Genomic DNA, 21,715 nt, shown 5'->3' on the forward strand with positions numbered 1-21,715 from the left:
AGGTGTGCATTTCAAAGTATGGCAAGTTTCCAGCAGGGTGAATGTTTTCCTTACATTCGAATTTATGGGATGTATTCTGTGAAGCCTTGCTTCCTGCAAGGATTGAGCCCTGTGGAAGCAGCAGCAGATGGATCCCCAAGCCTGACTCTAGTGTGCTGCTTCCCCCGTTGACAGTGTGTCTGTCTTTGAAAAGTTGTTTGAGTTCTTTAGCTTAGTCCCTTTTGCATGCTTTTCTCTGACACTGGCTAGACTGCACACTAAGAGGATTATAAATACAGTTTCCCCCAAAAACATTTTATTATGAAAAGGTTCAGAATTACTGAAAAGTTGAAAGGATTATACAGTAAACAGTCACATACTCTATCACTTAGATTCTATAGTTAACATTTTGCTGTATTTCTTCTCCCACATATCCATCCATCAGCTCATCTTTTTTAAATTTATTTGTTTATTTACTTATTTTTATTGTACTTTAAGTTCTGGGATACATGGGCAGAATGTGCAGGTTTGCTACACAGGTGTACACGTGCAGTGGTGGTTTGCTGCACACATCAACCCGTCATCTACATTAGGTATTTCTCCTAATGCTATTCCTTACCTAGTCCCTCACCCCCTGACAGGCCCCGGTGTGTGATGTTCCCCTCCCTGTGTCCATGTGTTCTTATTGTTCATCTCCCACTTATGAGTGAGAACATGCGGTGTTTGGTTTTCTATTCCTGTGTTAGTTTGCTGAGAATGATTTCTAGCTTCTTCCATGTCCCTGCAAAGGACGTGAACTCATCCTTTTTTTTATGGCTGCATAGTATTCCATGGTGTATCTGTGCCACGTTTTCTTTATCCAGTCTATCATTGATGGGCATTTGGATTGGATCCAAGTCTTTGCTATTGTGAACAGTGCTGCAGTAAACATATAACAGAAGGGTTTATAATCCTTTGGGTATATACCAAGTGATGGGATTGCTGGGTCAAATGGTATTTCTACTTCTAGAATCTTGAGGAATTGCCACACTGTCTTCCACAATGGTTGAACTAATTTACATTCCCACCAACAGTGTAAAAGTGTTCCTGTTTCTCCACATCCTCTCCAGCACCTGTTGTTTCCTGACGTTTTAATGATCGCCATTCTTTTTGTTGTTGTTGTTAGTTGTACTTTAAGTTCTAGGGTACATGTGCACAACGTGCAGGTTTGTTACATAGGTATACATGTGCCTTGTTGGTTTGCTGCACCCATTAACTCGTCATTTACATTAGGTATTTCTCCTAATGCTATCCCTCCGCCTACCCCCGACCCCACAACAGGCCCCCAAGTGTGATGTTTCTCATTGTTCAGTTCCCACCTATGAGTGAGAACATGCAGTGTTTGGTTTTCTGTCCTTGTGATAGTTTGCTCAGAATGATGGTTTCCAGCTTCATCCCTGTTCCTGCAAAGGACATGAACTCATCCTTTATTATGGCTGCATAGTATTCCATGGTGTATATGTGCCACATTTTCTTTCTTTTTTTTTTTTGAGACGGAGTCTGGCTCTGTTGCCCAGGCTGGAGTGCAGTGGCTGGATCTCGGCTCACTGCAAGTTCCGCCTCCCAGGTTTACGCCATTCTCCTGCCTCAGCCTCCGGAGTAGCTGGGACTAAAGGCGCCTGCCACCTTGCCCGGCTAGTTTTTTGTATTTTTTAGTAGAGACGGGGTTTCACCATGTTAGCCAGGATGGTCTCGATCTCCTGACCTAGTGATCCACCCGTCTCAGCCTCCGAAAGTGCTGGGATTAACAGGCTTGAGCCACTGCGCCTGGCCGCCACATTTTCTTAATCCAGTCTATCATTCACGGACGTTTGGGTTGGTTCCAAGTTTTTGCTATTTTGAATAGTGCCACAGTAAACATATGTGTGCATGTGTCTTTATACTAGCATGAATTATAATCCTTTGGGTATATACCCAGTAATGGGATGGCTGGGCCAAATGGTATTTCTAGTTCTAGATCCTTGAGGAATCACCACACTGTCTTCCACAATGGTTGAACTAGTTTACAGTCCCACCAACAGTGTAAAAGTGTTCCTGTTTCTCCACATCGTCTCCAGCACCTGTTGTTTCCTGACTTTTTAATGATTGTCATTCTAACTGGTGTGAGATGGTATCTCATTGTGGTTTTGATTTGCATGTCTCTGATGGCCAGTGATGATGAGATTTTTTCATGTGTCTGTTGGCTGCATAAATGTCTTCTTTTGAGAAGTGTCTGTTCATATCCTTTGCCCACTTTTTGATGGGGTTGTCTTTTTCTTGTAAATTTGTTTAAGTTCTTTGTAGATTCTGGATATTAGCCCTTTGTCAGATGGGTAGATTCAAAAATTTTCTCCCGTTTTGTAGGTTACCTGTTATTCTGATGGTAGTTTTGTTTGCTGTGCAGAAGCTCTTTAGTTTAATTAGATCCCATTTGTGAATTTTGGCTTTTGTTGCCATTGCTTTTGGTGATTTATTCATGAAGTCCTTGCCCATGTCTGTGTCCTGAATGGTATTGCCTAGGTTTTCTTCTAGGGTTTTTATGATTTTAGGTCTAACATTTAAGTCTTTAAACATCTTGAATTAATTTTTGTATGAGTTGTAAGGAAGGGATCCAGTTTCAGCTTTCTACATACGGCTAGCTAGTTTTCCCAGCACCATTTATTAAAGAGGGAATCCTTTCCCCATTTCTTGTTTTTGTTAGGTTTGTCAAAGATCAGATGGTTGTAGATGTGTGATGTTATTTCTGAGGCCTCTGTTCTGTTCCATTGACTGTATCTCTGTTTTGGTACCAGTACCATGCTGTTTCAGTTACTGTAGCCTTGTAGTATAGTTTGAAGTCAGGTAGCATGATGCCTCCAACTTTGTTCTTTTGCCTTAGGATTGTCTTGCCAATGCGGGCTCTTTTTTGGTTCCATATGAAGTAGTTTTTTCCAATTCTGTGAAGAAAGTCATTGGTAGCTTCATGGGGATGACATTGAATCTATAAATTACCTTGGGCAGTATGGCCATTTTCACAATATTGTTTCTTCCAATTCATGAGCATGGAATGTTCTTCCATTTGTTTGTGTCCTCTTTTATTTTGTGGAGCAGTGGTTTGTAGTTCTCCTTGAAGAGGTCCTTCACATCCCTTGTAAGTTGGATTTCTAGGTATTTTATTCTCTTTGAAGCAATTGCGAATGGGAGTTCACTCATGGTTTGGCTGTCTTGTTTGTCTGTTATTGGTGTATAGGAATGCTTGTGATTTTTGCACATTGATTTTGTATCCTGAGACTTTGCTGAATTTGCTTATCAACTTAAGGAGATTTTGGGCTGAGACAGTGGGGTTTTCTAAATATACAATCATGTCATCTGCAAACAGGGACAATTTGACTTCCTCTTTTCCTAATTGAATACCCTTTATTTCTTTCTCCTGCCTGATTGCCCTGGCCAGAACTTCCAACACTATGTTGAATAGGAGTGGTGAGAGAGGGCATCCCTGTCTTGTGCCAGTTTTCAAAGGGAATGCTTCCAGTTTTTGCCCATTCAGTATGATATTGGCTGTGGGTTTGTCATAAATAACTCTTATTATTTTGAGATATGTTCCATCAGTACCTAGTTTATTGAGAATTTTTAGCATGAAGGGCTGTTGAATTTTTTGTCGAAGGCCTTTTCTGCATCTATTGAGATAATTATGTGATTTTTGTCGTTGGTTCTGTTTATGTGATGGATTACGTTTATTGATTTGTGTATGTTGAACCGGCCTTGCATCCCAGGGATGAAGCCCACTTGATCATGGTGGATAAGCTTTTTGATGTGTTGCTGGATTCGGTTTGCCAGTATTTTATTGAAGATTTTCCCATTGATGTTCATCAGGGATATTGGATTAAAATTCTGTTTTTTTTGTTGTATCTCTGCCAGGCTTTGGTAGCAGGATGATGCTGGCCTCATAAAATGAGTTAGGGAGGACTGCCTTTTTTTCTATTGATTGGAGTAGTTTCAGAAGGAATGGTACCAGCTCCTCTTTGTACCTCTGGTAGAATTCGGCTGTGAATCCATCTGATCCTGGACTTTTTTTGGTTGGCAGGCTATTACTGCCTCAATTTTAGAGCCTGTTATTGGTCTATTCAGAGATTCAACTTCTTCCTGGTTTAGTCTACAGAGGGTGTAGGTGTCCAGGAATTTATCCATTTCTTCTAGATTTTCTAGTTTATTCGCATAGAGGTGTTTATAGTATTCTCTGATGGTAGTTTGTGTTTCTGTGGGATCAGTGGTGATATCCCCTTTATCATTTTTTATTGCATCCATTTGATTCTTCTCTCTTTTCTTCCCTATTAGTCTTGCTAGCAGTCTATCAATTTTGTTGATCTTTTCAAAAAACCGGAATTCATTCATTTTTTTGAAGGGTTTTTTTGTGTCTTTGTCTCCTTCTGCTCTGCTCTGATCTTAGTTATTTCTTGCCTTCTGCTAGTTTTTGAATGTGTTTGCTCTTGTTTCTCTAATTCTTTTAATTGTGATGTTAGGGTGTTGATTTTAGATCTTTACTGCTTTCTCTTGTGGGCATTTAGTGCTATAAATTTCCCTCTACACACTGCTTTAAATGTGTCCCAGAGATTCTGGTATGTTGTGTCCTTGTTCTCATTGGTTTCAAAGAATATCTTTATTTCTGCCTTCATTCTGTTACTTATCCAGTAGTCATTCAGGAGCAAGTTGTTCAGTTTCCATGTAGTTGTGCGGTTTTGAGTGAGTCTTAATCCCGACTTCTAATTTGATTGCACTGTCATCTGAGAGACAGTTTGTTGTGATTTCTATTCTTTTACATTTGCTGAGGAGTGTTTTAATTCCAACTATGTGGTCAATTTTGGAATAAGTGCAATGTGGTGCTGAGAAGAACGTATGTTCTGTTGATTTGGGCTGGAGAGTTCTGTAGATGTCTATTAGGTCCACTTGGTGCAGAGCGGAGTTTAACTCCTGGATATCCTTGTTAACCTTCTGTCTTGTTGATCTGTCTAATGTTGACAGTGGGGTGTTAAAGTCTCCCATTATTATTGTGTGGGAGTCTAAGTCTCTTTGTAGGTCTCTAAGGACTTGCTTTATGAATCTGGGTGCTCCTGTATTAGGTGCATATATATTTAAGATAGTTAGCTCTTCTTGTTGAATTAATCCGTTTATCATTATGTAATGGCTTTCTTTGTCTCTTTTGATCTTTGTTGGTTTAAAGTCTGTTTTATCAGAGACTAGGATTGCAACCCCTGCTTTTTTTGTTTTCCATTTGCTTGGTAGATCTTCCTCCATCCCTTTATTTTGAGCTTCTGTATGTCTCTGCATGTGAGATGGGTCTCCTGAATACAGCACACTGATGGTTCTTGACTCTTTGTCCAATTTGCCAGTCTGTGTCTTTTAATTAGGGCATTTTGCCCATTTACATTTAAGGTTAATATTGTTATGTGTTAATTTGATCCTGTCATTATGATGTTAGCTGGTTATTTTGCTCATTAGTTGATGCAGTTTCTTCCTAGCATCGATGGTCTTTACAATTTGGCATGTTTTTGCAGTGGCTGCTACCAGTAGTTCCTTTCCATGTTTAATGCTTCCTTCAGGAGCTGTTGGAAGGCAGACCTGATGGTGACAAAATCTCTCAGCGTTTGCTTTTCTGTAAAGGATTTTATTTCTCCTTCACTTATGAAGCTTAGTTTGGCTGGATATGAAATTCTGGGTTGAAAATTCTTTTCTTTAAGAATGTTGAATATTGGCCCCCACTGTCTTCTGGCTTGTGGAGATCTGCTGTTAGTCTGATGGGCTTCCCTTTGTGGGTAACCCGACCTTTCTCTCTGGCTGCCCTTAACATTTTTTCCTTCATTCCAACCTTGGTGAATCTGACAATTATGTTTCTTGGGGTTGCTGTTCTCGATGAATATCTTTGTGGTGTTCTCTGTATTTCCTGAATTTGAATGTTGGCCTGCCTTGCTAGGTAGGGGAAGTTCTCCTGGATAATATCGTGAAGAGTGTTTTCCAACTTGGTTCCAATTCTCCCTGTCACTTTCAGGTTCACCAGTCAATGTAGATTTGGTCTTTTCACATAGTCCCATATTTCCTGGAGACTTTGTTCGTTTCTTTTTACTTTTTTCTCTAAACTTCTCATCTCACTTTATTTCATTAATTTGATCTTCACTGATACCCTCTCTTCCACTTGATCGAATCGGCTATTGAAGCTTGTGCATGTGTCACGTAGTTCATGTGCCATGGTTTTCAGCTCCATGAGGTCATTTAAGGTCTTCTGTACGTTGTTTATTCTAGTTAGCCATTCGTCTGATCTTTTTTCAAGGTTTTTAGCTTCCTTGTGATGGGTTTGAACATCCTCCTTTAGCTTGGAGAAGTTATTACCAAACTTCTGAAGCCTAATTCTGTCAGCTCATCAAAGTCATTCTCTGTCCAGCTTTGTTCCGTTGCTGGCGAGGAGCTGCGATCCTTTGGAGGAGAAGAGGTGCTCTGGTTTTTAGAATTTTCAGCTTTTCTGCTCTGGTTTCTCCCCATCTTTGTGGTTTTATCTACCTTTCGTCTTTGATGCTGGTGACCTACAGATGGAGTTTTTGTGTGGATGTCCTTTTTGTTGTTGTTGATGCTATTCCTTTCTGTTTGTTAGTTTTCCTTCTAAGAGTCAGGTCCCTCAGCTGCAGGTCTGTTGGAGTTTGCTGGAAGTCCACTCCAGACCCTGTTTTCCTGGGTATCACCAGCGGAGGCTGCAGAACAGCAAGTATTGCAGAACAGCAAATATTGCTGCCTGATCCTTCCTCTGGAAGCTTCATCCCAGGGGGACACCAGCCTGTATGAGGTGTTATTTGGCCCCTACTGGGAGATGTCTCCCAGTTAGGCTACACAGGGGTCAGGGACCCACTTGAGGAGGCAGTCTGTCCATTCTTAGAGCTCAAACACGGTGCTGGGAGAACCACTACTCTTTTCAGAGCTGTCAGACAGGGACATTTAAGTCAGAAGAAATTTCTGCTGCCTTTTGTTCAGCTATGCCCTGCACCCAGAGGTGGGCTCTTTAGAGGCTATAGGCCTTGCAGTGGGCTCCACCCAGTTCAAGCTTCCCTGGCTGCTTTGTTTACCTTCCCAAGCCTCAGCAATGGCGGACGCCCCTCCCCGTGTCAGGCTGCTGCATTGCAGGTCAATCTCAGACTGCTGTGCTAGCAGTGAGCAAAGCTCTGTGGGCGTGGGACCCGTGAAGCCATGCGTGGGATATAATCTCCTGGTGTGCCATTTGCTAAGAGCGTTGGAAAAGCTCAGTAGTTGGGCGAGACTGTCCCGATTTTCCAGGTGCAGTCTGTCACAGCTTCCCTTGGCTAGGAAGGGTAAATCCCCTGACCCCTTGTACTTCCCGGGTGAGGTAATGCCCCGCCCTGCTTTGACTCATCCTCCGTGGGCTGCACCCACTGTCCAACCAGTCCCAATGAGATGAACCAGGTACCTCAATTGGAAATGCAGAAATCCCCATCTTCTGTGTCAGTCATGCTGGGAGCTGCAGACCGGAGCTGTTCCTGTTTGGCCATCTTGGAACAGAATCTCTCATGATCGCCATTCTAACGTGTGAGATGGTATCTCATTGTGGTTTTTATTTTATTGTTTATTTTTTTTTTGAGACAGAGACTTGCTCTGTTGCCCAGGCTGGCGTGGTGCAGTGGCGCGATCTTGGCTCACTGCAATCTCCGCCTCCCAGGTTCAAGCGATTCGCCTGCCTCCGAGACTCCCAAGTAGCTGAGACTACAGGTGCATGCCACCACGCCCAACTAATTGTTTGTATTTTTTTTCTTTAATAGTAAAGGGGTTTCACCTGTTAGCCAGGATGGTCTCGATCTCCTGATCTCACGATCTGCCCACTTCGCCCTCCCAGAGTGCTGGCATTACAGGTGTGAGCCACCATGCCTGGCTGATTTGCATTTCTCTAGTAACTAATAACGATGAGCTTTTTTTTCACATGTTTGTTGGCTGCATAAATGTCTTCTTTTCAGAAGTGTCTGTTCATATCCTTTGCCCACTTTTTGATGGGGTTGTTTGTTTTTTTCTTATAAATTTGTTCAAGTTCTTCGTAGATTCTGGATATCAGCCCTCTGTCAGAAGGATAGATTGCAAAAAATTTCCCCCATTCTGTAGGTTGCCTGTTCACTCTGATGATAGTTTCTCTTGCTGTGCAGAAGCTCTTTAGTTTAATTAGATCCCATTTATGAATTTTGGCTTTTGTTGCCATTGCTTTTGGTGTTTTAGTGATGAAGTCTTTGTCCATGCCTATGTCCTGAATGGTATTGCCTAGGTTTTCTTATAGGGTTTTTATGGTTTTATGTCTTACATTTAAGTCTTTAATCCATCTTAGTTAATTTTTGTATAAGTTTTAAGGAAGGGATTCAGTTTCAGTTTTCTGCATATGGCTAGCCAGTTTTCCCAACACCATTTTAAAAATATGGAATCCTTTCCCCATTTCTTGTTTTTGTCAGGTTTGTCAAAGATCAGATGGTTGTAGATGTGTGGTATTATTTCTGAGGCCTCTGTTCTGTTCCATTTGTCTGTCTTTCTGTTTTTGTAGCAGTACCATGCTGTTTTGGTTACTATAACCTTGTAGTATAGTTGGAAGTCAGGTTGTGTGATGCCTCCAGCTTTGTTCGTTTTGCATAGGATTGTCTTTCAATTATCTCTATGGGCTCTTTTTTGGTTCCATATGAACTTTAAAGTAGTTTTTTTTCTAATTCTATAAAGTCAATGGTAGCTTGATGGGAAGAGCATTGAATCTGTAACTTACTTTGAGCAGTATGGCCATTTTCACAATATTGATTCCTCCTATCCGTGACCATGGAATGTTCTTCCATTTCTTTGTGCCTTCTCTTATCCTTTGAGCAGTGGTTTGTAGTTCTCCTTGAAGAGGTCCTTCACATCCCTTGTAAGTTGTATTCCTAGGTATTTCATTCTCTTTGTAGCAATTGTGAATGGGAGTTCACTCATGATTTGACCCTGTTTGTCTATTATTGGTGTATAGGAATGCTTCTGATTTTCGCACATTGACTTTGTATCCTGAGACTTTGCTTATCAGATTAAGGAGATTTTGGACTGAGATGATGGGGTTTTCTAAATATACAATCGTGTCATTTGCAGACAGAGACAATTTGACTTCCTGTCTTCCTATATGAATACCCTTTATTTCTTTGTCTTGTCTGATTGCCCTGGCCAAAACTTCCAATACTATATTGAATAGGAGTGGTGAGAAAGGGCATCCAACCCCTTGCGCTTCCCAGGTAAGGTGACGCCCCACCCTGCTTCGGCTCACCCTCCGTGGGCTGTACCCACTCTCTAACCAGTCCCAATGAGATGAGTCAGGTACCTCAGTTGGAAATGCAGAAATAACCCGCTTTCAGTGTTGATCTCACTAGGAGCTACAGATGGGAGCTGTTCCTTTTCGGCTACCTTGGCAGCCCCCAGTTCATCTTTTTAATGCATTTCAAAGTAAATTAAAAATATTAGTATATTTTACCCTATAAACTTCTTAAGCATATCTGTACTAATCTTTGTATTATTCCTCTGTCATCTAAGCTTGGCTTTTGAAATAGTTAATTCTTAGCATTTCAGAAGCCAGATAATTTTGCTGGTCTTTTGTTTGTTTTTTCCTTAAAACAAAGTCTTTAATATACCGCTGAACTGGAAATGAGGAACTACTACTCAAAGTACACAAACATTAAAATTTTTAATTGTATTAAATCTTTCTGAATTTTCTTCTGACTGTAATTCAGTGTTTTGCTTTCTGCTTAACATTAAAATAATTTCGGATATGTATATTCTTTTAGATACCTTTGTCTGGATATGGAGGAACAAGCAATCTTATTTTGGAAGGTGTTAAAAAATTATCTGACAGTTACATGGTAACAGTGAATGGCTTAGTACCTGGAAAAGAAAGTAAAATTGTTTTTTCTGTCCGCAACACTGGCTCCCGAGCAGCTTTTGTTAAAGCAGTAGGTTTTAAGGATTCTCAGAAAAAAATTTTGCTGGATCCTAAAGTATTGAGGATTCTTCCAGATAAATTTGTACTCAAGGAAAGAACACAAGAAGTAAGTATAAAAGTTTCTGTGCTAACAACATCAACTCATTTTAAAATTAAGTTAATAATTATGTATTTTAAAGCCAAAAGCTAAAATAATATTTGAAAATAATGTAGGAGTGGACATACTTATGTGATGTTGGAAATGCCATGCACATGCACTTGTGTCTATGTCAGATATTTAGACTCATAAGATTGTTGAATCAGAATGAAATTACTTAAAAATATTTAATATTTACTCCTGATTTTTTTTTCTTGGCATCAGGATGTTACTTTAATATATAATCCATCAGACAGAGGAATCAATAATAAAACTGCAACAGAACTATCAACTGTATACTTATTTGGTGGAGATGAAATTTCAAGACAGCAGTATCGCAGGTAGATGACTTATCTTACACAATGCTGGGAACCATTCAGTAGAAATAATGAAGGCTTCTGTGGCTTGGGATGTGGAATTTTTAGAACATTTCACTATTAGTGAATTGGTAGATGAAAAATCATGGTAGAATTTATGTGGGTGATAAGCTACCACAATGTGAGGAAAAAATACCCGTAGGAAACTCATCTCCTATATTTCCTCAGAATGTGCCTTCTTTTCTAGATGAATGTATTGTGCCACTCTTCCCTTACTCATTAGCTGCATCATACTTCATAATAGGACTATTTTTATAATGTACTCTTGATGACATGTCAAGTGACCGTGTCAGTTTTATAAAAGATTAGAAACTACTGAATGATTATATTGTATAAACAGATGACTAGTTAGTAATATTTCTGGGAATGCTGTGAATTATTTGAAAGGATCAAGTCGAATTTTCGAAATGTATAAGATGTTTAGCTTGCAGCTATTTAAAAAGTACAAACTACTGTAAAATCTGATCTATCTAATGTAAATATAGGGCAGGCTACGTGGCTCATGCCCAGCACTTTGGGAGGCTGAAGTGGGAAGATTGCTTGAGGCCAGGAATTCAAGACCAGCCTGGGCAACATAATGAGACCCTGTCTCTAGAAAAGAAATAGAAAATTCAGTTGGGTGTGGTGGTGTGCCCCTGTAGTCCTCACTGCTTCAGAGGCTGAGGTGGGAAAATCACAGTCCCAGGAGTTCAAGGCTGCAGTGAGCTATGATTGCACTCCAGCCTTGGCGACAGAGCCAGACCTCTCAAATAAATAAATAAATAAATAGATAGATAGATAATTTAAACATAGTTTGATATGCTGAACTGTTGGAAAATTTAGGATGTTGATTTAGGTTTAAGTGTGATTCAAAGATATGAATTCTCTCATTGTAAAGTGTAGTTTCCTAGACTAAAGGACCTAAACACAGGATGAGTGCAGCTCATGGTGTGTCACCTGCTAATAAAAAATCGTTAGAAAGGGGGTGTGGAGGAATACGCCTGTCTCCTTCCAACCCTTTGTGCTTGGCTGTGTTTTATTCTGATACAGAATTTGGGAAATTGTTTTGTTTTTAATTTGTTGAGGGTCATTGGAATGTTTTACAAGAGGGAATTTAATGGCGGCTTGCTACATGATGTTAGAACAGACCAAATAAAAAGCTTGCCTTTGGACCTGGTTTTGTTTCTTTTTTAAGTATTTTGGAAATAGAAACTGACATTTGGAGAAATCATATTATGAGGTATTCTGATGTTTTTCTTTTTCTCAATTGGGATATAGAAGTCAGCGTATTGTTTTCAAACTCCTCTTTGACATAAAATTATAGTAGTGAGATTTTCTTTGTGGACATCTGAGTATTATAGAGAAATTTACATTTCAGTTTTCTCACTTCAGATTCTCTGGAAGGAGCCAGATAAACATGGTTATATGGTAATTGAGATACTCCCCTTCAAATCTTCCCATTTTTTAGCATGTTCTTTTGTGTTCTGAGACAAATTTCTAGCTATTACCACATTATCACAAATAATGAAAATGTAGGACCTGAAAAGAATCTAGTTTTACTCTTCTTTTAGGGAATTCTTGTTTGATGTTAATATTTAACTGAAACTGATAATTTTACTACCATGTGTAAATTTCGAGGGAACTTCCAAAACAGATTTTTCTTTTAGGTGTAAGGTCTGTGTACTGATATTTCAGTATTAGTGGGATTTGCCAAATGCATTAGTGAAAATCTAATTAAAGTTATTTTATATATAATGGCACTTTTAAATAATAATAAAACAAATCTCTCATGCCAGGGCCCTGTTACATAAGCCAGAGATGATAAAAGAGATACTTCCAGAACACAGTGTGTTTCAAAACATTAATTTTGTTGAAGCGTTTCAAGATGAGCTATTAGTAACTGAAGGTAAGAATTTCGGCGTGTCTTGATGTATTAAATCTTTTGGGTCGTTTATAGTATTATCTAGGTCCAGTAATGTGATATAAGAAGGAAGTGTTAGTTTAGATACAGTGTCAGGCAGAGTTTGAGCCACAGCCCTGCTGTATGAGTTTGAACAAATTACATTATTGAATATCAGTTTCCTTATCTTGTAAATGGGAAGAGGAGCGACATCTAGCTTTTCATCCATACGGAGTTGTTAACAAGGATTCAGTGAAAGAGCTTTGCTGCTGTATAAATGTTACATGTTACTAATACTTTCTGCACTTATTCTCTAGGCAACCTTGTAAACAGGAAGAAGAAAATGGTCATTATTAAATCAAATTAATTGCTACTTAGATTTGATTGTAAACTCGCACTCATTTTGAGGTTACTGTTCTATTGTGCCTATTGTAAGATTTATGGAAGATGCAGTGGTGGCAAAAAATCTTCAAAATAGGTAGTGATAAGGTGACACTAACCTAGATGGTTAGCCCTGTTTATACTAAACATTTCAAATATTTAACAGTATTTATTATTCCTACAAAATATAAATATATTGAGACATACAGACTGTGTAAAAATGTATATACGGATTTTCACCATAGTGTTGTTTATAATAGCAAGAAGCTAGAAGTAACCTTAATGCCCAAGAATAGGGAGTCATTTAATTATGCAGTAGAATTTTTTTTTTTTTTTTTTTGAGATGGCGTCTTGCTCTGTCCCCCAGGCTGGAGTGCAGTGGCACGATCTCTGCTCACTGCAAGCTCTGCCTTCCGGTTTCACGCCATTCTCCTGCCTCAGCCTCCCAAGTAGGTGGGACTACAGGCCACCACCACACCCAGCTAATTATTTTGTATTTTTTAGTAGAGAGGGGGTTTCACCATGTTAGCCAGGATGGTCTCGATCTCCTGACTTCTTGATCCCCTCGCCTCTGCCTCCCAAAGTGCTGGGATTACAGGCGTGAGCCACCGCGCCCGGCCACAGTAGAGTATTTTGAAGCCGTTAGAACAATAATGTGAATCTGTTCTGAATGACATGGAAAGCTCTTCATTTATCACAAAACCTTTTTGAAGTTTGCATAGTAAGATATCATTTTGCTAAAAATTATTACATATATTTACATAAGTAAAATTACAGGCATATACACACCAAAAGAATAAGTGGCTAGTTTTGGTGGTAAATTTCTGGTGGTAGTTTTTCCCTGTTTTTATTTTCTACTTTTTTAGTGATGGATTATATTTTGCTTCTGAAATATGAAGTGATGAAAGGACATTTATGCCTTGGTAGGGGTGATGTTGAATAGTCTGTGAACTTTTCAATAAGTGGGTGTCTAGATCATCTGCTCAAAGGGAAGGCAAGGATGAGTTAGTTAAAAATGACAAAAAGACTTGAAATGGACTTGTTAGGAGTGTGCTAGGGGACCAGAGCAAAGGTAAAAAGCCTTGGATTTGAAGTGGAAACTGAAGACCCATCCATCCCACTGCAGCCCCACCTCTTCCTCAAAGGAAGGATCCAAATACGAGATAAGCTGAACTGTGCTATGGAGATGGAACACTAACACTTAGTAACACGGTGCAACTGTGGTGAAGACTGTAGGGAGCCAGAGTTTGCAGTGGTTCAGAAGGTGGCATAGCCCCACCATACAACGACAGTCCTCTCGTTGAATGGTGGATGCATCCTGAGAAGACAGAGTGCCAGTAGGTCTATGGACACTGGATGCAGAGGTACTGGATGCTGTCCTTGTCCATGAGGGGCTTACAGACTCAGGGGAAGACAGATGACTCAGGTGTGATGTGAAAAGTGCCGTGATAGAGAGAGCTGTGTTTATAAATCTGGGAGGGCACCTCACTTAGAATGAGATGATTCTTGAGGTATACTTGAAGAAAAAGGAGGAGGTGGTAAGGTGAAGATGAGACCTGAATAAGGGCGAATGCTCCAGGTAGAGCTGCATGTCCAAAAATTAAGTACACATAATGTATTAAGAGTTGTGTTGACACAGCCAACCAAGAGCTCAAGTAGCTGTCAAGATCACCCATCTAAGATGGGGTTGAGCTGGGACTCAGGTCAGGTCTTTGGGACACCAGAATTTCACCTCAAGGAATACTGTATTCCTTGTGATTATATATTTATTGTCCAGATGAACGGAGAAAACAGTTTCACTTTATTTGTTGGTTTGTACCATAGATCACCTGTGAGTACACTGCAGATGAAGCTTTTATGTGATGAATTTCAGTAACATTTCGTTGAGCATGTTACTGTTCCAAAGATTTGTAACAATCTTGCTTTTACAAAATGTGTAATTTATGGCACATATTTTTGTAGTTGATTTAAACTTTTTCAGTCAAGAGTCTTGGTTAAGTTATAAATCTAAATTTATAGTTACTGTGTTCTTTTAAAATTTCCACGTCAAAATATATGATACTCAAAGACCATCTAATTTAACATTTCTTGTATATACAAATTTGGGTGGCCTAATCTAGAGATGTTAATCTTGAATACTGTTTCACTAATCTAATTATATTAGTAGTGCTGGTTTCTAGATTTACTTTAAATTGAATGTCCGTGAGACTGCTACTTAAAAATCACGGACTCTTAACTTCTGTGCTTCAGATTCTTCCTCTTTGCAGTAGGGGTAACAGTACCTATCTCAAAGAATTGTTTTGAAAATTAACTAAATTAATATATATAAAGAGATTAGAACAATGTCTACATTAAGCTTCATATAAATGTTTGTTGCCGAATATATCTGCAAAAGCATTCTTATTTTAATGCTCACAACCCCTGATACAGATCGTTACTCTGTATTGTAGTTGAGGAAACTAAGTTCAGAGAGGTTAAGTAACTTGCCAAAAGTCACAAAGTAAATGAGTGGCAAAGGTAGTTCAAATTCAGGTTCCAAGTCTGAGCTGTCAGCCACTGGTGCTTAATTCACTGTAATTTTGTGCCAGGAGGTATACTACTAATCCTAATGTCACCTCCCCCAACCCAGGAAACTAATATTCTATAGCTGTAAATATACAAATGTATCTGTTACTTTGTGATGTGCTTGTGTGAACATTAATGTATTTCAAACATTATTTTCTATTTCAGTATATGATATTCCCCAACGGCCTAATGATGTTCAGCTCTTTTATGGAAGCATGTGTAAAATTATACTTTCAGTAATTGGAGAATTCAGAGATTGCATTTCTAGCAGAGAATTCCTTCAGCCTTCTTCCAAAGCTAGCTTGGAATCTACAAGGTAAAAGAAATGACCTGATTTCAGGATGCTTCGATTCATAGCAAAGCTGATCTTTTTTCCTGTACTTTACTATTATTATTATTTTGTCTCAAAATTTTTATTTCACCTTTATTTTAAAATTTAAGTTGAAATAATTTCAAACTTTCAGGAAAGTTTAGAAATAGTGCAGAGAATTCCCATATACGCTGCACTCAGACTCACGTTGTTTTACCACCTTTACCTTATCATCCTCTATTTATATGGAACATTTTTCTGAACCATCTAAGAGTTTCAGGCATGATAACCAATTAGCCCTAAATGTCCTAAAAACACTCTCCTATGGCCGGGCGCGGTGGCTCACGCCTGTAATCCCAGCACTTTGGGAGGCCAAGGCAGGCGGATCACAAGGTCAGATCGAGATCATCCTGGCTAACGCGGTGAAACCCCGTCTCTACTAAAAAAAAATACAAAAAGCTAGCCGGGCGAGGTGGTGGGCGCCTGTAGTCCCAGCTACAGGGGAGGCTGAGGCAGGAGAATGGTGTGAATCCAGGAGGCGGAGCTTGCAGTAAACCGAGATGAGGCCATTGCATTCCAGCCTGGGCGACAGAGCAAGACTCCGTCTCAAAAACAAAACGAAGAAAACAATCTCCTACATAGCCCTGGAAAACTCATCCAAATTAGGATGTTTAATAGCAATACACTACAATCATTTAGTCCACAGGTTCCATCCACACGTTGTTTGTTCCAATAATGTCCTTTATATTATAGTTAAATGACAAAACAACAACAAAAAATAACCTTCATCTTTGCCGCTTCCTCTCTGGTCCAGAATGTAATCTAACATCACATGCTGCATTTAGTTATGCTGTCTGCTTACTCTCTTTCAGAATAGAGTTCCTTAGCCTTTCCTTATCTTTCCTGACTGAGATAATACAGAAGGTTCGATTATTGTATCAGATCCACGAAATCAAAGACTTCACCCAGAATTAAGCTTACTAGTAACTTTAGGTGAAGCCTGGAGAAGTCTGGGACTGGTGGTGGCGCTTCCTAGGTCCTTTCGGCCGCATTAATACTTGAGCTCTTGTTCAGTTTTGACACCAGGTCTCTAAATTGTGCGTGTGCTACATGGCTTACCCGAAAGGAGGAGCTGTATTGAGCATGAAAGTTCTATTTTGCACTTTGATAATTACATGACTTATGTGGTAATTTTTCAAATAACTGTATCCCATAAAATCAGAAGCTTCAGGTTTCTTTACCAGAAATAATTCTAGACAGAGCAGATACATCTTGCAAAAAGCATTCCATAGATAAGGACATCAGTGTGTTTGCTAGGAGATCTGTCACTAGCAAGATCACTAGCAGATTTCACCAAATCACCTTTCTTTTTTATTGAGCATTCCTTGGTAAAAAGGAGAAAATAGATTGCAGGCCAACTGCTAACCCTTTCTTACCAATGACCTTGATGTTTTTTTGGAGTCCAGGCCAGTTACTTTGTAAAACATCCCACAATTTCAGTTTGCAGATTCAATTTTCACACTTTTGGCAGGAATGATGCTGTTTGTTTTCTCAGTGCATCTTCTCAGGCAGTGTACAATGCTAGTTTGTGCTATCACTTAGTTAAAAATGGTGCCTGCCAGATTTCTCCACTGTAAGCTGATGAATATCTTAGAGGGAGTTCCTTAAAGATCATCATTATCTGTTCCTTATCAAACTGTGAGCATCCATTGATGCTTGTTGCCTGAATTATTTTCATCATGGTTACCAAAGGGTGATTTCTAATTCCATCTTTCTACATGTATTAATTGGCTTTTTCCTATGAGGAAGAGATTTGCTTTTGGCCTTTTTGTGTAATGAGTCACTGATACTGGAGTGGGCTCGTGGGTGCAGTGTGGGTCCTTTACTGTCGTTATTTGGTCCTGCATTGCATTTTGGCTTCCGGTCCTTTTGATGGGTCCCCGTCCTTCTTTGAGCACTTTCTTAGTCATTGGCACAGCAGGATGTTTAGGCTCATCCTGTACTTTCCCTGCGCTCCCCACCCCGCCCCCTGGAATAACCATTTCTCTCAGAAGCTGAGAGTAGAGAATGAATGGTGTTAGAAACCAGGGTGCAGGCACTAGGTGTACTCATGCTGTTGAGATACCCTTGCTTCTAGGCTCTCCCTGTGGACAAACCCAGGAAATGTGGACTAATACACAAATCCACACACTTCTGTATTTACTTGTGTTTATAAATATGTTAAATGAGCTTCCTCTGAAGCCTCCAATTCTAGTCTAACACCACAGTGCCTTTCCACATTTATACCCTTTTCTCCAGTACTGGGAACCCTGGCCCCATTATCCTCAACATATTTACGTTTTTACTTAATCCTCCAATTTTTAACTAATCTTTCCATTGCACGGCTGTCTCCCTGAGCTCAGTGCCGCTGACCCAGACTGGCTGACTGTTCCCTGCAAGTCCCAGTGCAACCACCCACCCCTGTCACCCCTATACTTCATGTATTTTTTTAAAGACAGGGTTTTGCTGTGTAGCCCAGGTTGGCCTCCTGGCCTCAAGTAATTCTTCTGCCTTGGCCTTCCTGGTAGCTGGGACTACAGACACCTGCCACCACTCCCAGCTAATTTTTCTTTTATCTTTTTGTAGAGGTGGTGTCTTGCTATGTTGCCTAGGCTGTTCTCAAACTCCTAGCCTCAAGCGATCCTCCCGCCTCGGCCTCCCAAAGTGCTGGGATTATAGGCATGAGCCACCACACCCAGCCTATACACACTGTAAACTATACACAATATGAATAATTTTTATTCGCTAAAAAATACCTGATATATAATGCACTTTTAACTTTTAATGTTTTTAGATTTATGAAGAATTAGTATAAAAGTATGTGATACAATCTGGTCTTTTATCATTTTTAACTTGTGTCTCTGTCTCTTGTCTAACTTTTTCATTTTTAAATAATTTTTTAGCGACTTGGAAGCTTCTGGGAGACATGGTGGCAACATCTCTTTGGATGTTTTACCAGTCAAAGGTCCTCAAGGTTCTCCTCTTCTCTCACAGGCGGCTCGCCCGCCTCCGGATCAGCTGGCCTCCGAAGAGCCGTGGACTGTCCTGCCCGAGCACTTGATTCTAGTAGCTCCTTCTCCTTGTGAGTATGTCAGCTGTGACACCTCAGAGGTTTGTTCTGGCGTCTGGGCCTGTACTTCCTTTGTACCCATGGCCCATCCAAGACACACATGGGCTCTTGCACATTGAGCTGTGCCTTGCCCAGGTCCTGCTTCCACTGTTGGAGACCCCACTCAGACTTGCCTAGAGCAGAGTCCTTGTCCCAGGGCCACACTCCTCAACGAGGCTCCCAGTTCCCCAGTGGCAGAGCCACACCCCTGCCCACAGAGATACAGCATTGGTGCAGAGTAGAGTGAATCTGCTACGCAGGTGTGTGCTCAGGTTAAGACCAAGCAGTGACAATTTCCAGGTTTCCTTTTTCCTTTTGTTTACCACCAAGGATTGGAAATTTCTGTAATTGCGCAGTTGAGAAAGCAGTAGCATACTCATGTATCTATTTAGGGTTCTGGTTTATTAGTTGTTAACATTTGTCTTTTTCACTGTTGTTAAATGTAAGTAACATTTTATTTATCTGACAAAATAGGTGACATGGCAAAAACTGGACATTTTCAGATTGTGAATAACTCTGTGAGGTTATTGAGATTTGAGCTGTGCTGGCCAGCGCATTGCCTCACAGTCACACCGCAGCATGGATGTGTCGCCCCAGAGTAAGTCTGACTTCTGTGTTCTCTGCGTGTTACTTAGATGCTGGCTTGGTGACTTTGTAAAGGTCAAATAATATGTCATTGTAGTTTATCCAGTTAAATTTGGCACCGTGCTGACTCTGCACAAAGCGCGTGCGTGGTTCTGCAGGTCAGCTGTGGGCTCCAGTGGCAGGCGGACTAGTGGAACAGAGATCTGCACACAGCTGGTTATGTTGTCACCCAGGAGGGTAAAGGGACACACACATTTGAGGTGGAACAGAGTCCCTGGTGTGAAGACTTCAGAGCGTTTCCTTCTTAGGACTCTGCCCACAAAATGACAAAGCAAGGAATGCAGCTGGACATGGGATGAGGGGTCGCGATGTGTCCCGAGCCCAAACACTTCTGCCGCTTCTTATCTTGGTTTGAGTTTTGTGTTCTGTTTTTCTGAATGTTTTTCAGACAAAGCTTCCTCACTTTTAGTATGTATGAGCCATAACCTTGCCGACAGTTTTCTATGTAGAGTATTCTAGGACAGAAGGACATCTCTTGGGGCCAGCCATTTACACACGGCCACAGCCTGTCCACAGCCTGGTTGTTGATAGGTGGGAAAGCCACAGCTCTGCGGCGTTTCGGGACCTCACCTGGCCAGCGCGTGGCGCCCATGCCTGTGTGTTCCCTTCTATCTGGGATTAGCAGCTTTGCAGAGAGACCACATGAAGTTTATTTAGTTTTTGCAAAATGATATGCTGAAATTTTAGGAGAGTTTACTTGACTGAGACTTTGAGCTGAGGCATGGTTAGGGATACTCCAGAGAGACGTTGTGGGAACCAGAGCAGTCAATTCGGCATGCAGCAAGTGTTTCTCATGTGCCACACACCCTTTCAGCTAACGGCAGAGCAGGTTCCTCACAGGCCGCTTTTTCTGCAGCCTCATGTGTTCGTCAGGGGAAGACAATCTTGCCCTGTCATTTTTGACATGTTGACGGAAATAGCTTTTCAGTCTGGTGATTTCTTTAAAAATCACAAGTCTGATCCCATTGTCCACTTTTAAACTCTTCTCTGGCATCCCCTGGCTCTTGAAGAGACTATTGAGCCCAGAAAATATGAGCAGCCGGCTCATATAGAAACACATTTTTTTCTTCATTTCTTCTCCGTCTCCCCCACCCTTTTTTCCAGTTTCCTCTGCAGCTGCTTCATTCTCCTCATGCTGCACCTACGTTCTTCTTCACTGTCACATGGCTCAGAGCGCTTCATTCTCCCCGTGCTGCACCTACATTCTTCTTCACTGTCACGTGGCTCAGAGCGCTTCATTCTCCCCGTGCTGTACCTACGTTCCTCTTCACTGTCACGTGGCTCAGAGCGCTTCATTCTCCCCGTGCTGCACCTACATTCTTCTTTATTGTCACGTGGCTCAGAGCGCTTCATTCTCCCCGTGCTGCACCTACATTCTTCTTTTTTTTTTTTTTTTTTTTTTTTTGAGACGGAGTCTCGCTCTGTAGCCCAGGCTGGAGTGCAGTGGCCGGATCTCAGCTCACTGCAAGCTCCGCCTCCCGGGTTCACGCCATTCTCCGGCCTCAGCCTCCCGAGTAGCTGGGACTACAGGCGCCCGCCACCTCGCCCGGCTAGTTTTTTTGTATTTTTAGTAGAGACGGGGTTTCAGCGTGTTAGCCAGGATGGTCTCGATCTCCTGACCTCGTGATCCGCCCATCTCGGCCTCCCAAAGTGCTGGGATTACAGGCTTGAGCCACCGCGCCCGGCCCCATTCTTCTTTATTGTCACGTGGCTCAGAGCGCTTCATTCTCTCCGTGGCACCTACATTCTTCTTCACTGTCACATGGCTCAGAGCTTTTGTAGTCTTGGTCTTTTGCGCTAGAAATTTTTACCGTGAGTTGCTTTTAAAATGATATTCCTCAGTCATGGTTTGTTTTCACATGAGTTTTGCCCTTGTGTCATGGGTTCGCACTGGCGAGTTCCTTGTTAGCCGTCGAGTCGGGTGGAGGTGGGCCGAGCGCGTGGGAGCCGCGTGGAGTGAGCTCTGTTCTCTGCTCTGCCTGAGCAGTGAGGAAATGGCCATTGGCTGGTAGACAGTATTTATAACTCCTGTGATTACTGCTGTTAAAATGCAGGCTCTTTCTAATTTTCTTACTAATTTTTTTTTAAAGGAGTAAACTACAAATTCTTGTGAGTCCTAATTCCTCCTTATCCACAAAACAGTCAATGTTCCCCTGGAGTGGTTTGATCTATATACACTGTGATGCTGGACAGAAGGTACTTTTAAAAGTGGTTTGGTTTTTCTTTGAGTGACAGTTGTGTTAGTTTGTAGCTTCAGTTTCATAATCCTTATTAGCACTTAATTTCAGAAATCAAATGGAAGTATACTTGGCGCTTCAT

The 21,715-nt window shown here is 40.9% G+C and overlaps 1 protein-coding gene across 22 annotated transcripts in view; it reads left to right on the top strand.

The window, feature by feature from the left end:
• Window positions 1–21,715, top strand: part of CEP192 (centrosomal protein 192) — a 142,937-nt gene that overhangs the window by 95,527 nt on the left and 25,695 nt on the right. For all 22 annotated transcript variants that reach the window (XM_077975353.1, XM_028837885.2, XM_028837887.2 and 19 more), the window contains 7 exons: window positions 9,801–10,061; window positions 10,317–10,432; window positions 12,244–12,353; window positions 15,459–15,609; window positions 18,546–18,724; window positions 19,226–19,349; window positions 21,487–21,592. In XM_077975353.1, coding sequence (XP_077831479.1) covers window positions 9,801–10,061; window positions 10,317–10,432; window positions 12,244–12,353; window positions 15,459–15,609; window positions 18,546–18,724; window positions 19,226–19,349; window positions 21,487–21,592 — 1,047 coding nt within the window. The remainder of the gene's footprint in view (window positions 1–9,800; window positions 10,062–10,316; window positions 10,433–12,243; window positions 12,354–15,458; window positions 15,610–18,545; window positions 18,725–19,225; window positions 19,350–21,486; window positions 21,593–21,715) is intronic.

This window comes from Macaca mulatta, chromosome 18, assembly GCF_049350105.2.
Source record: "Macaca mulatta isolate MMU2019108-1 chromosome 18, T2T-MMU8v2.0, whole genome shotgun sequence".
Classification (NCBI taxonomy): Eukaryota; Metazoa; Chordata; class Mammalia; order Primates; family Cercopithecidae; genus Macaca; species Macaca mulatta.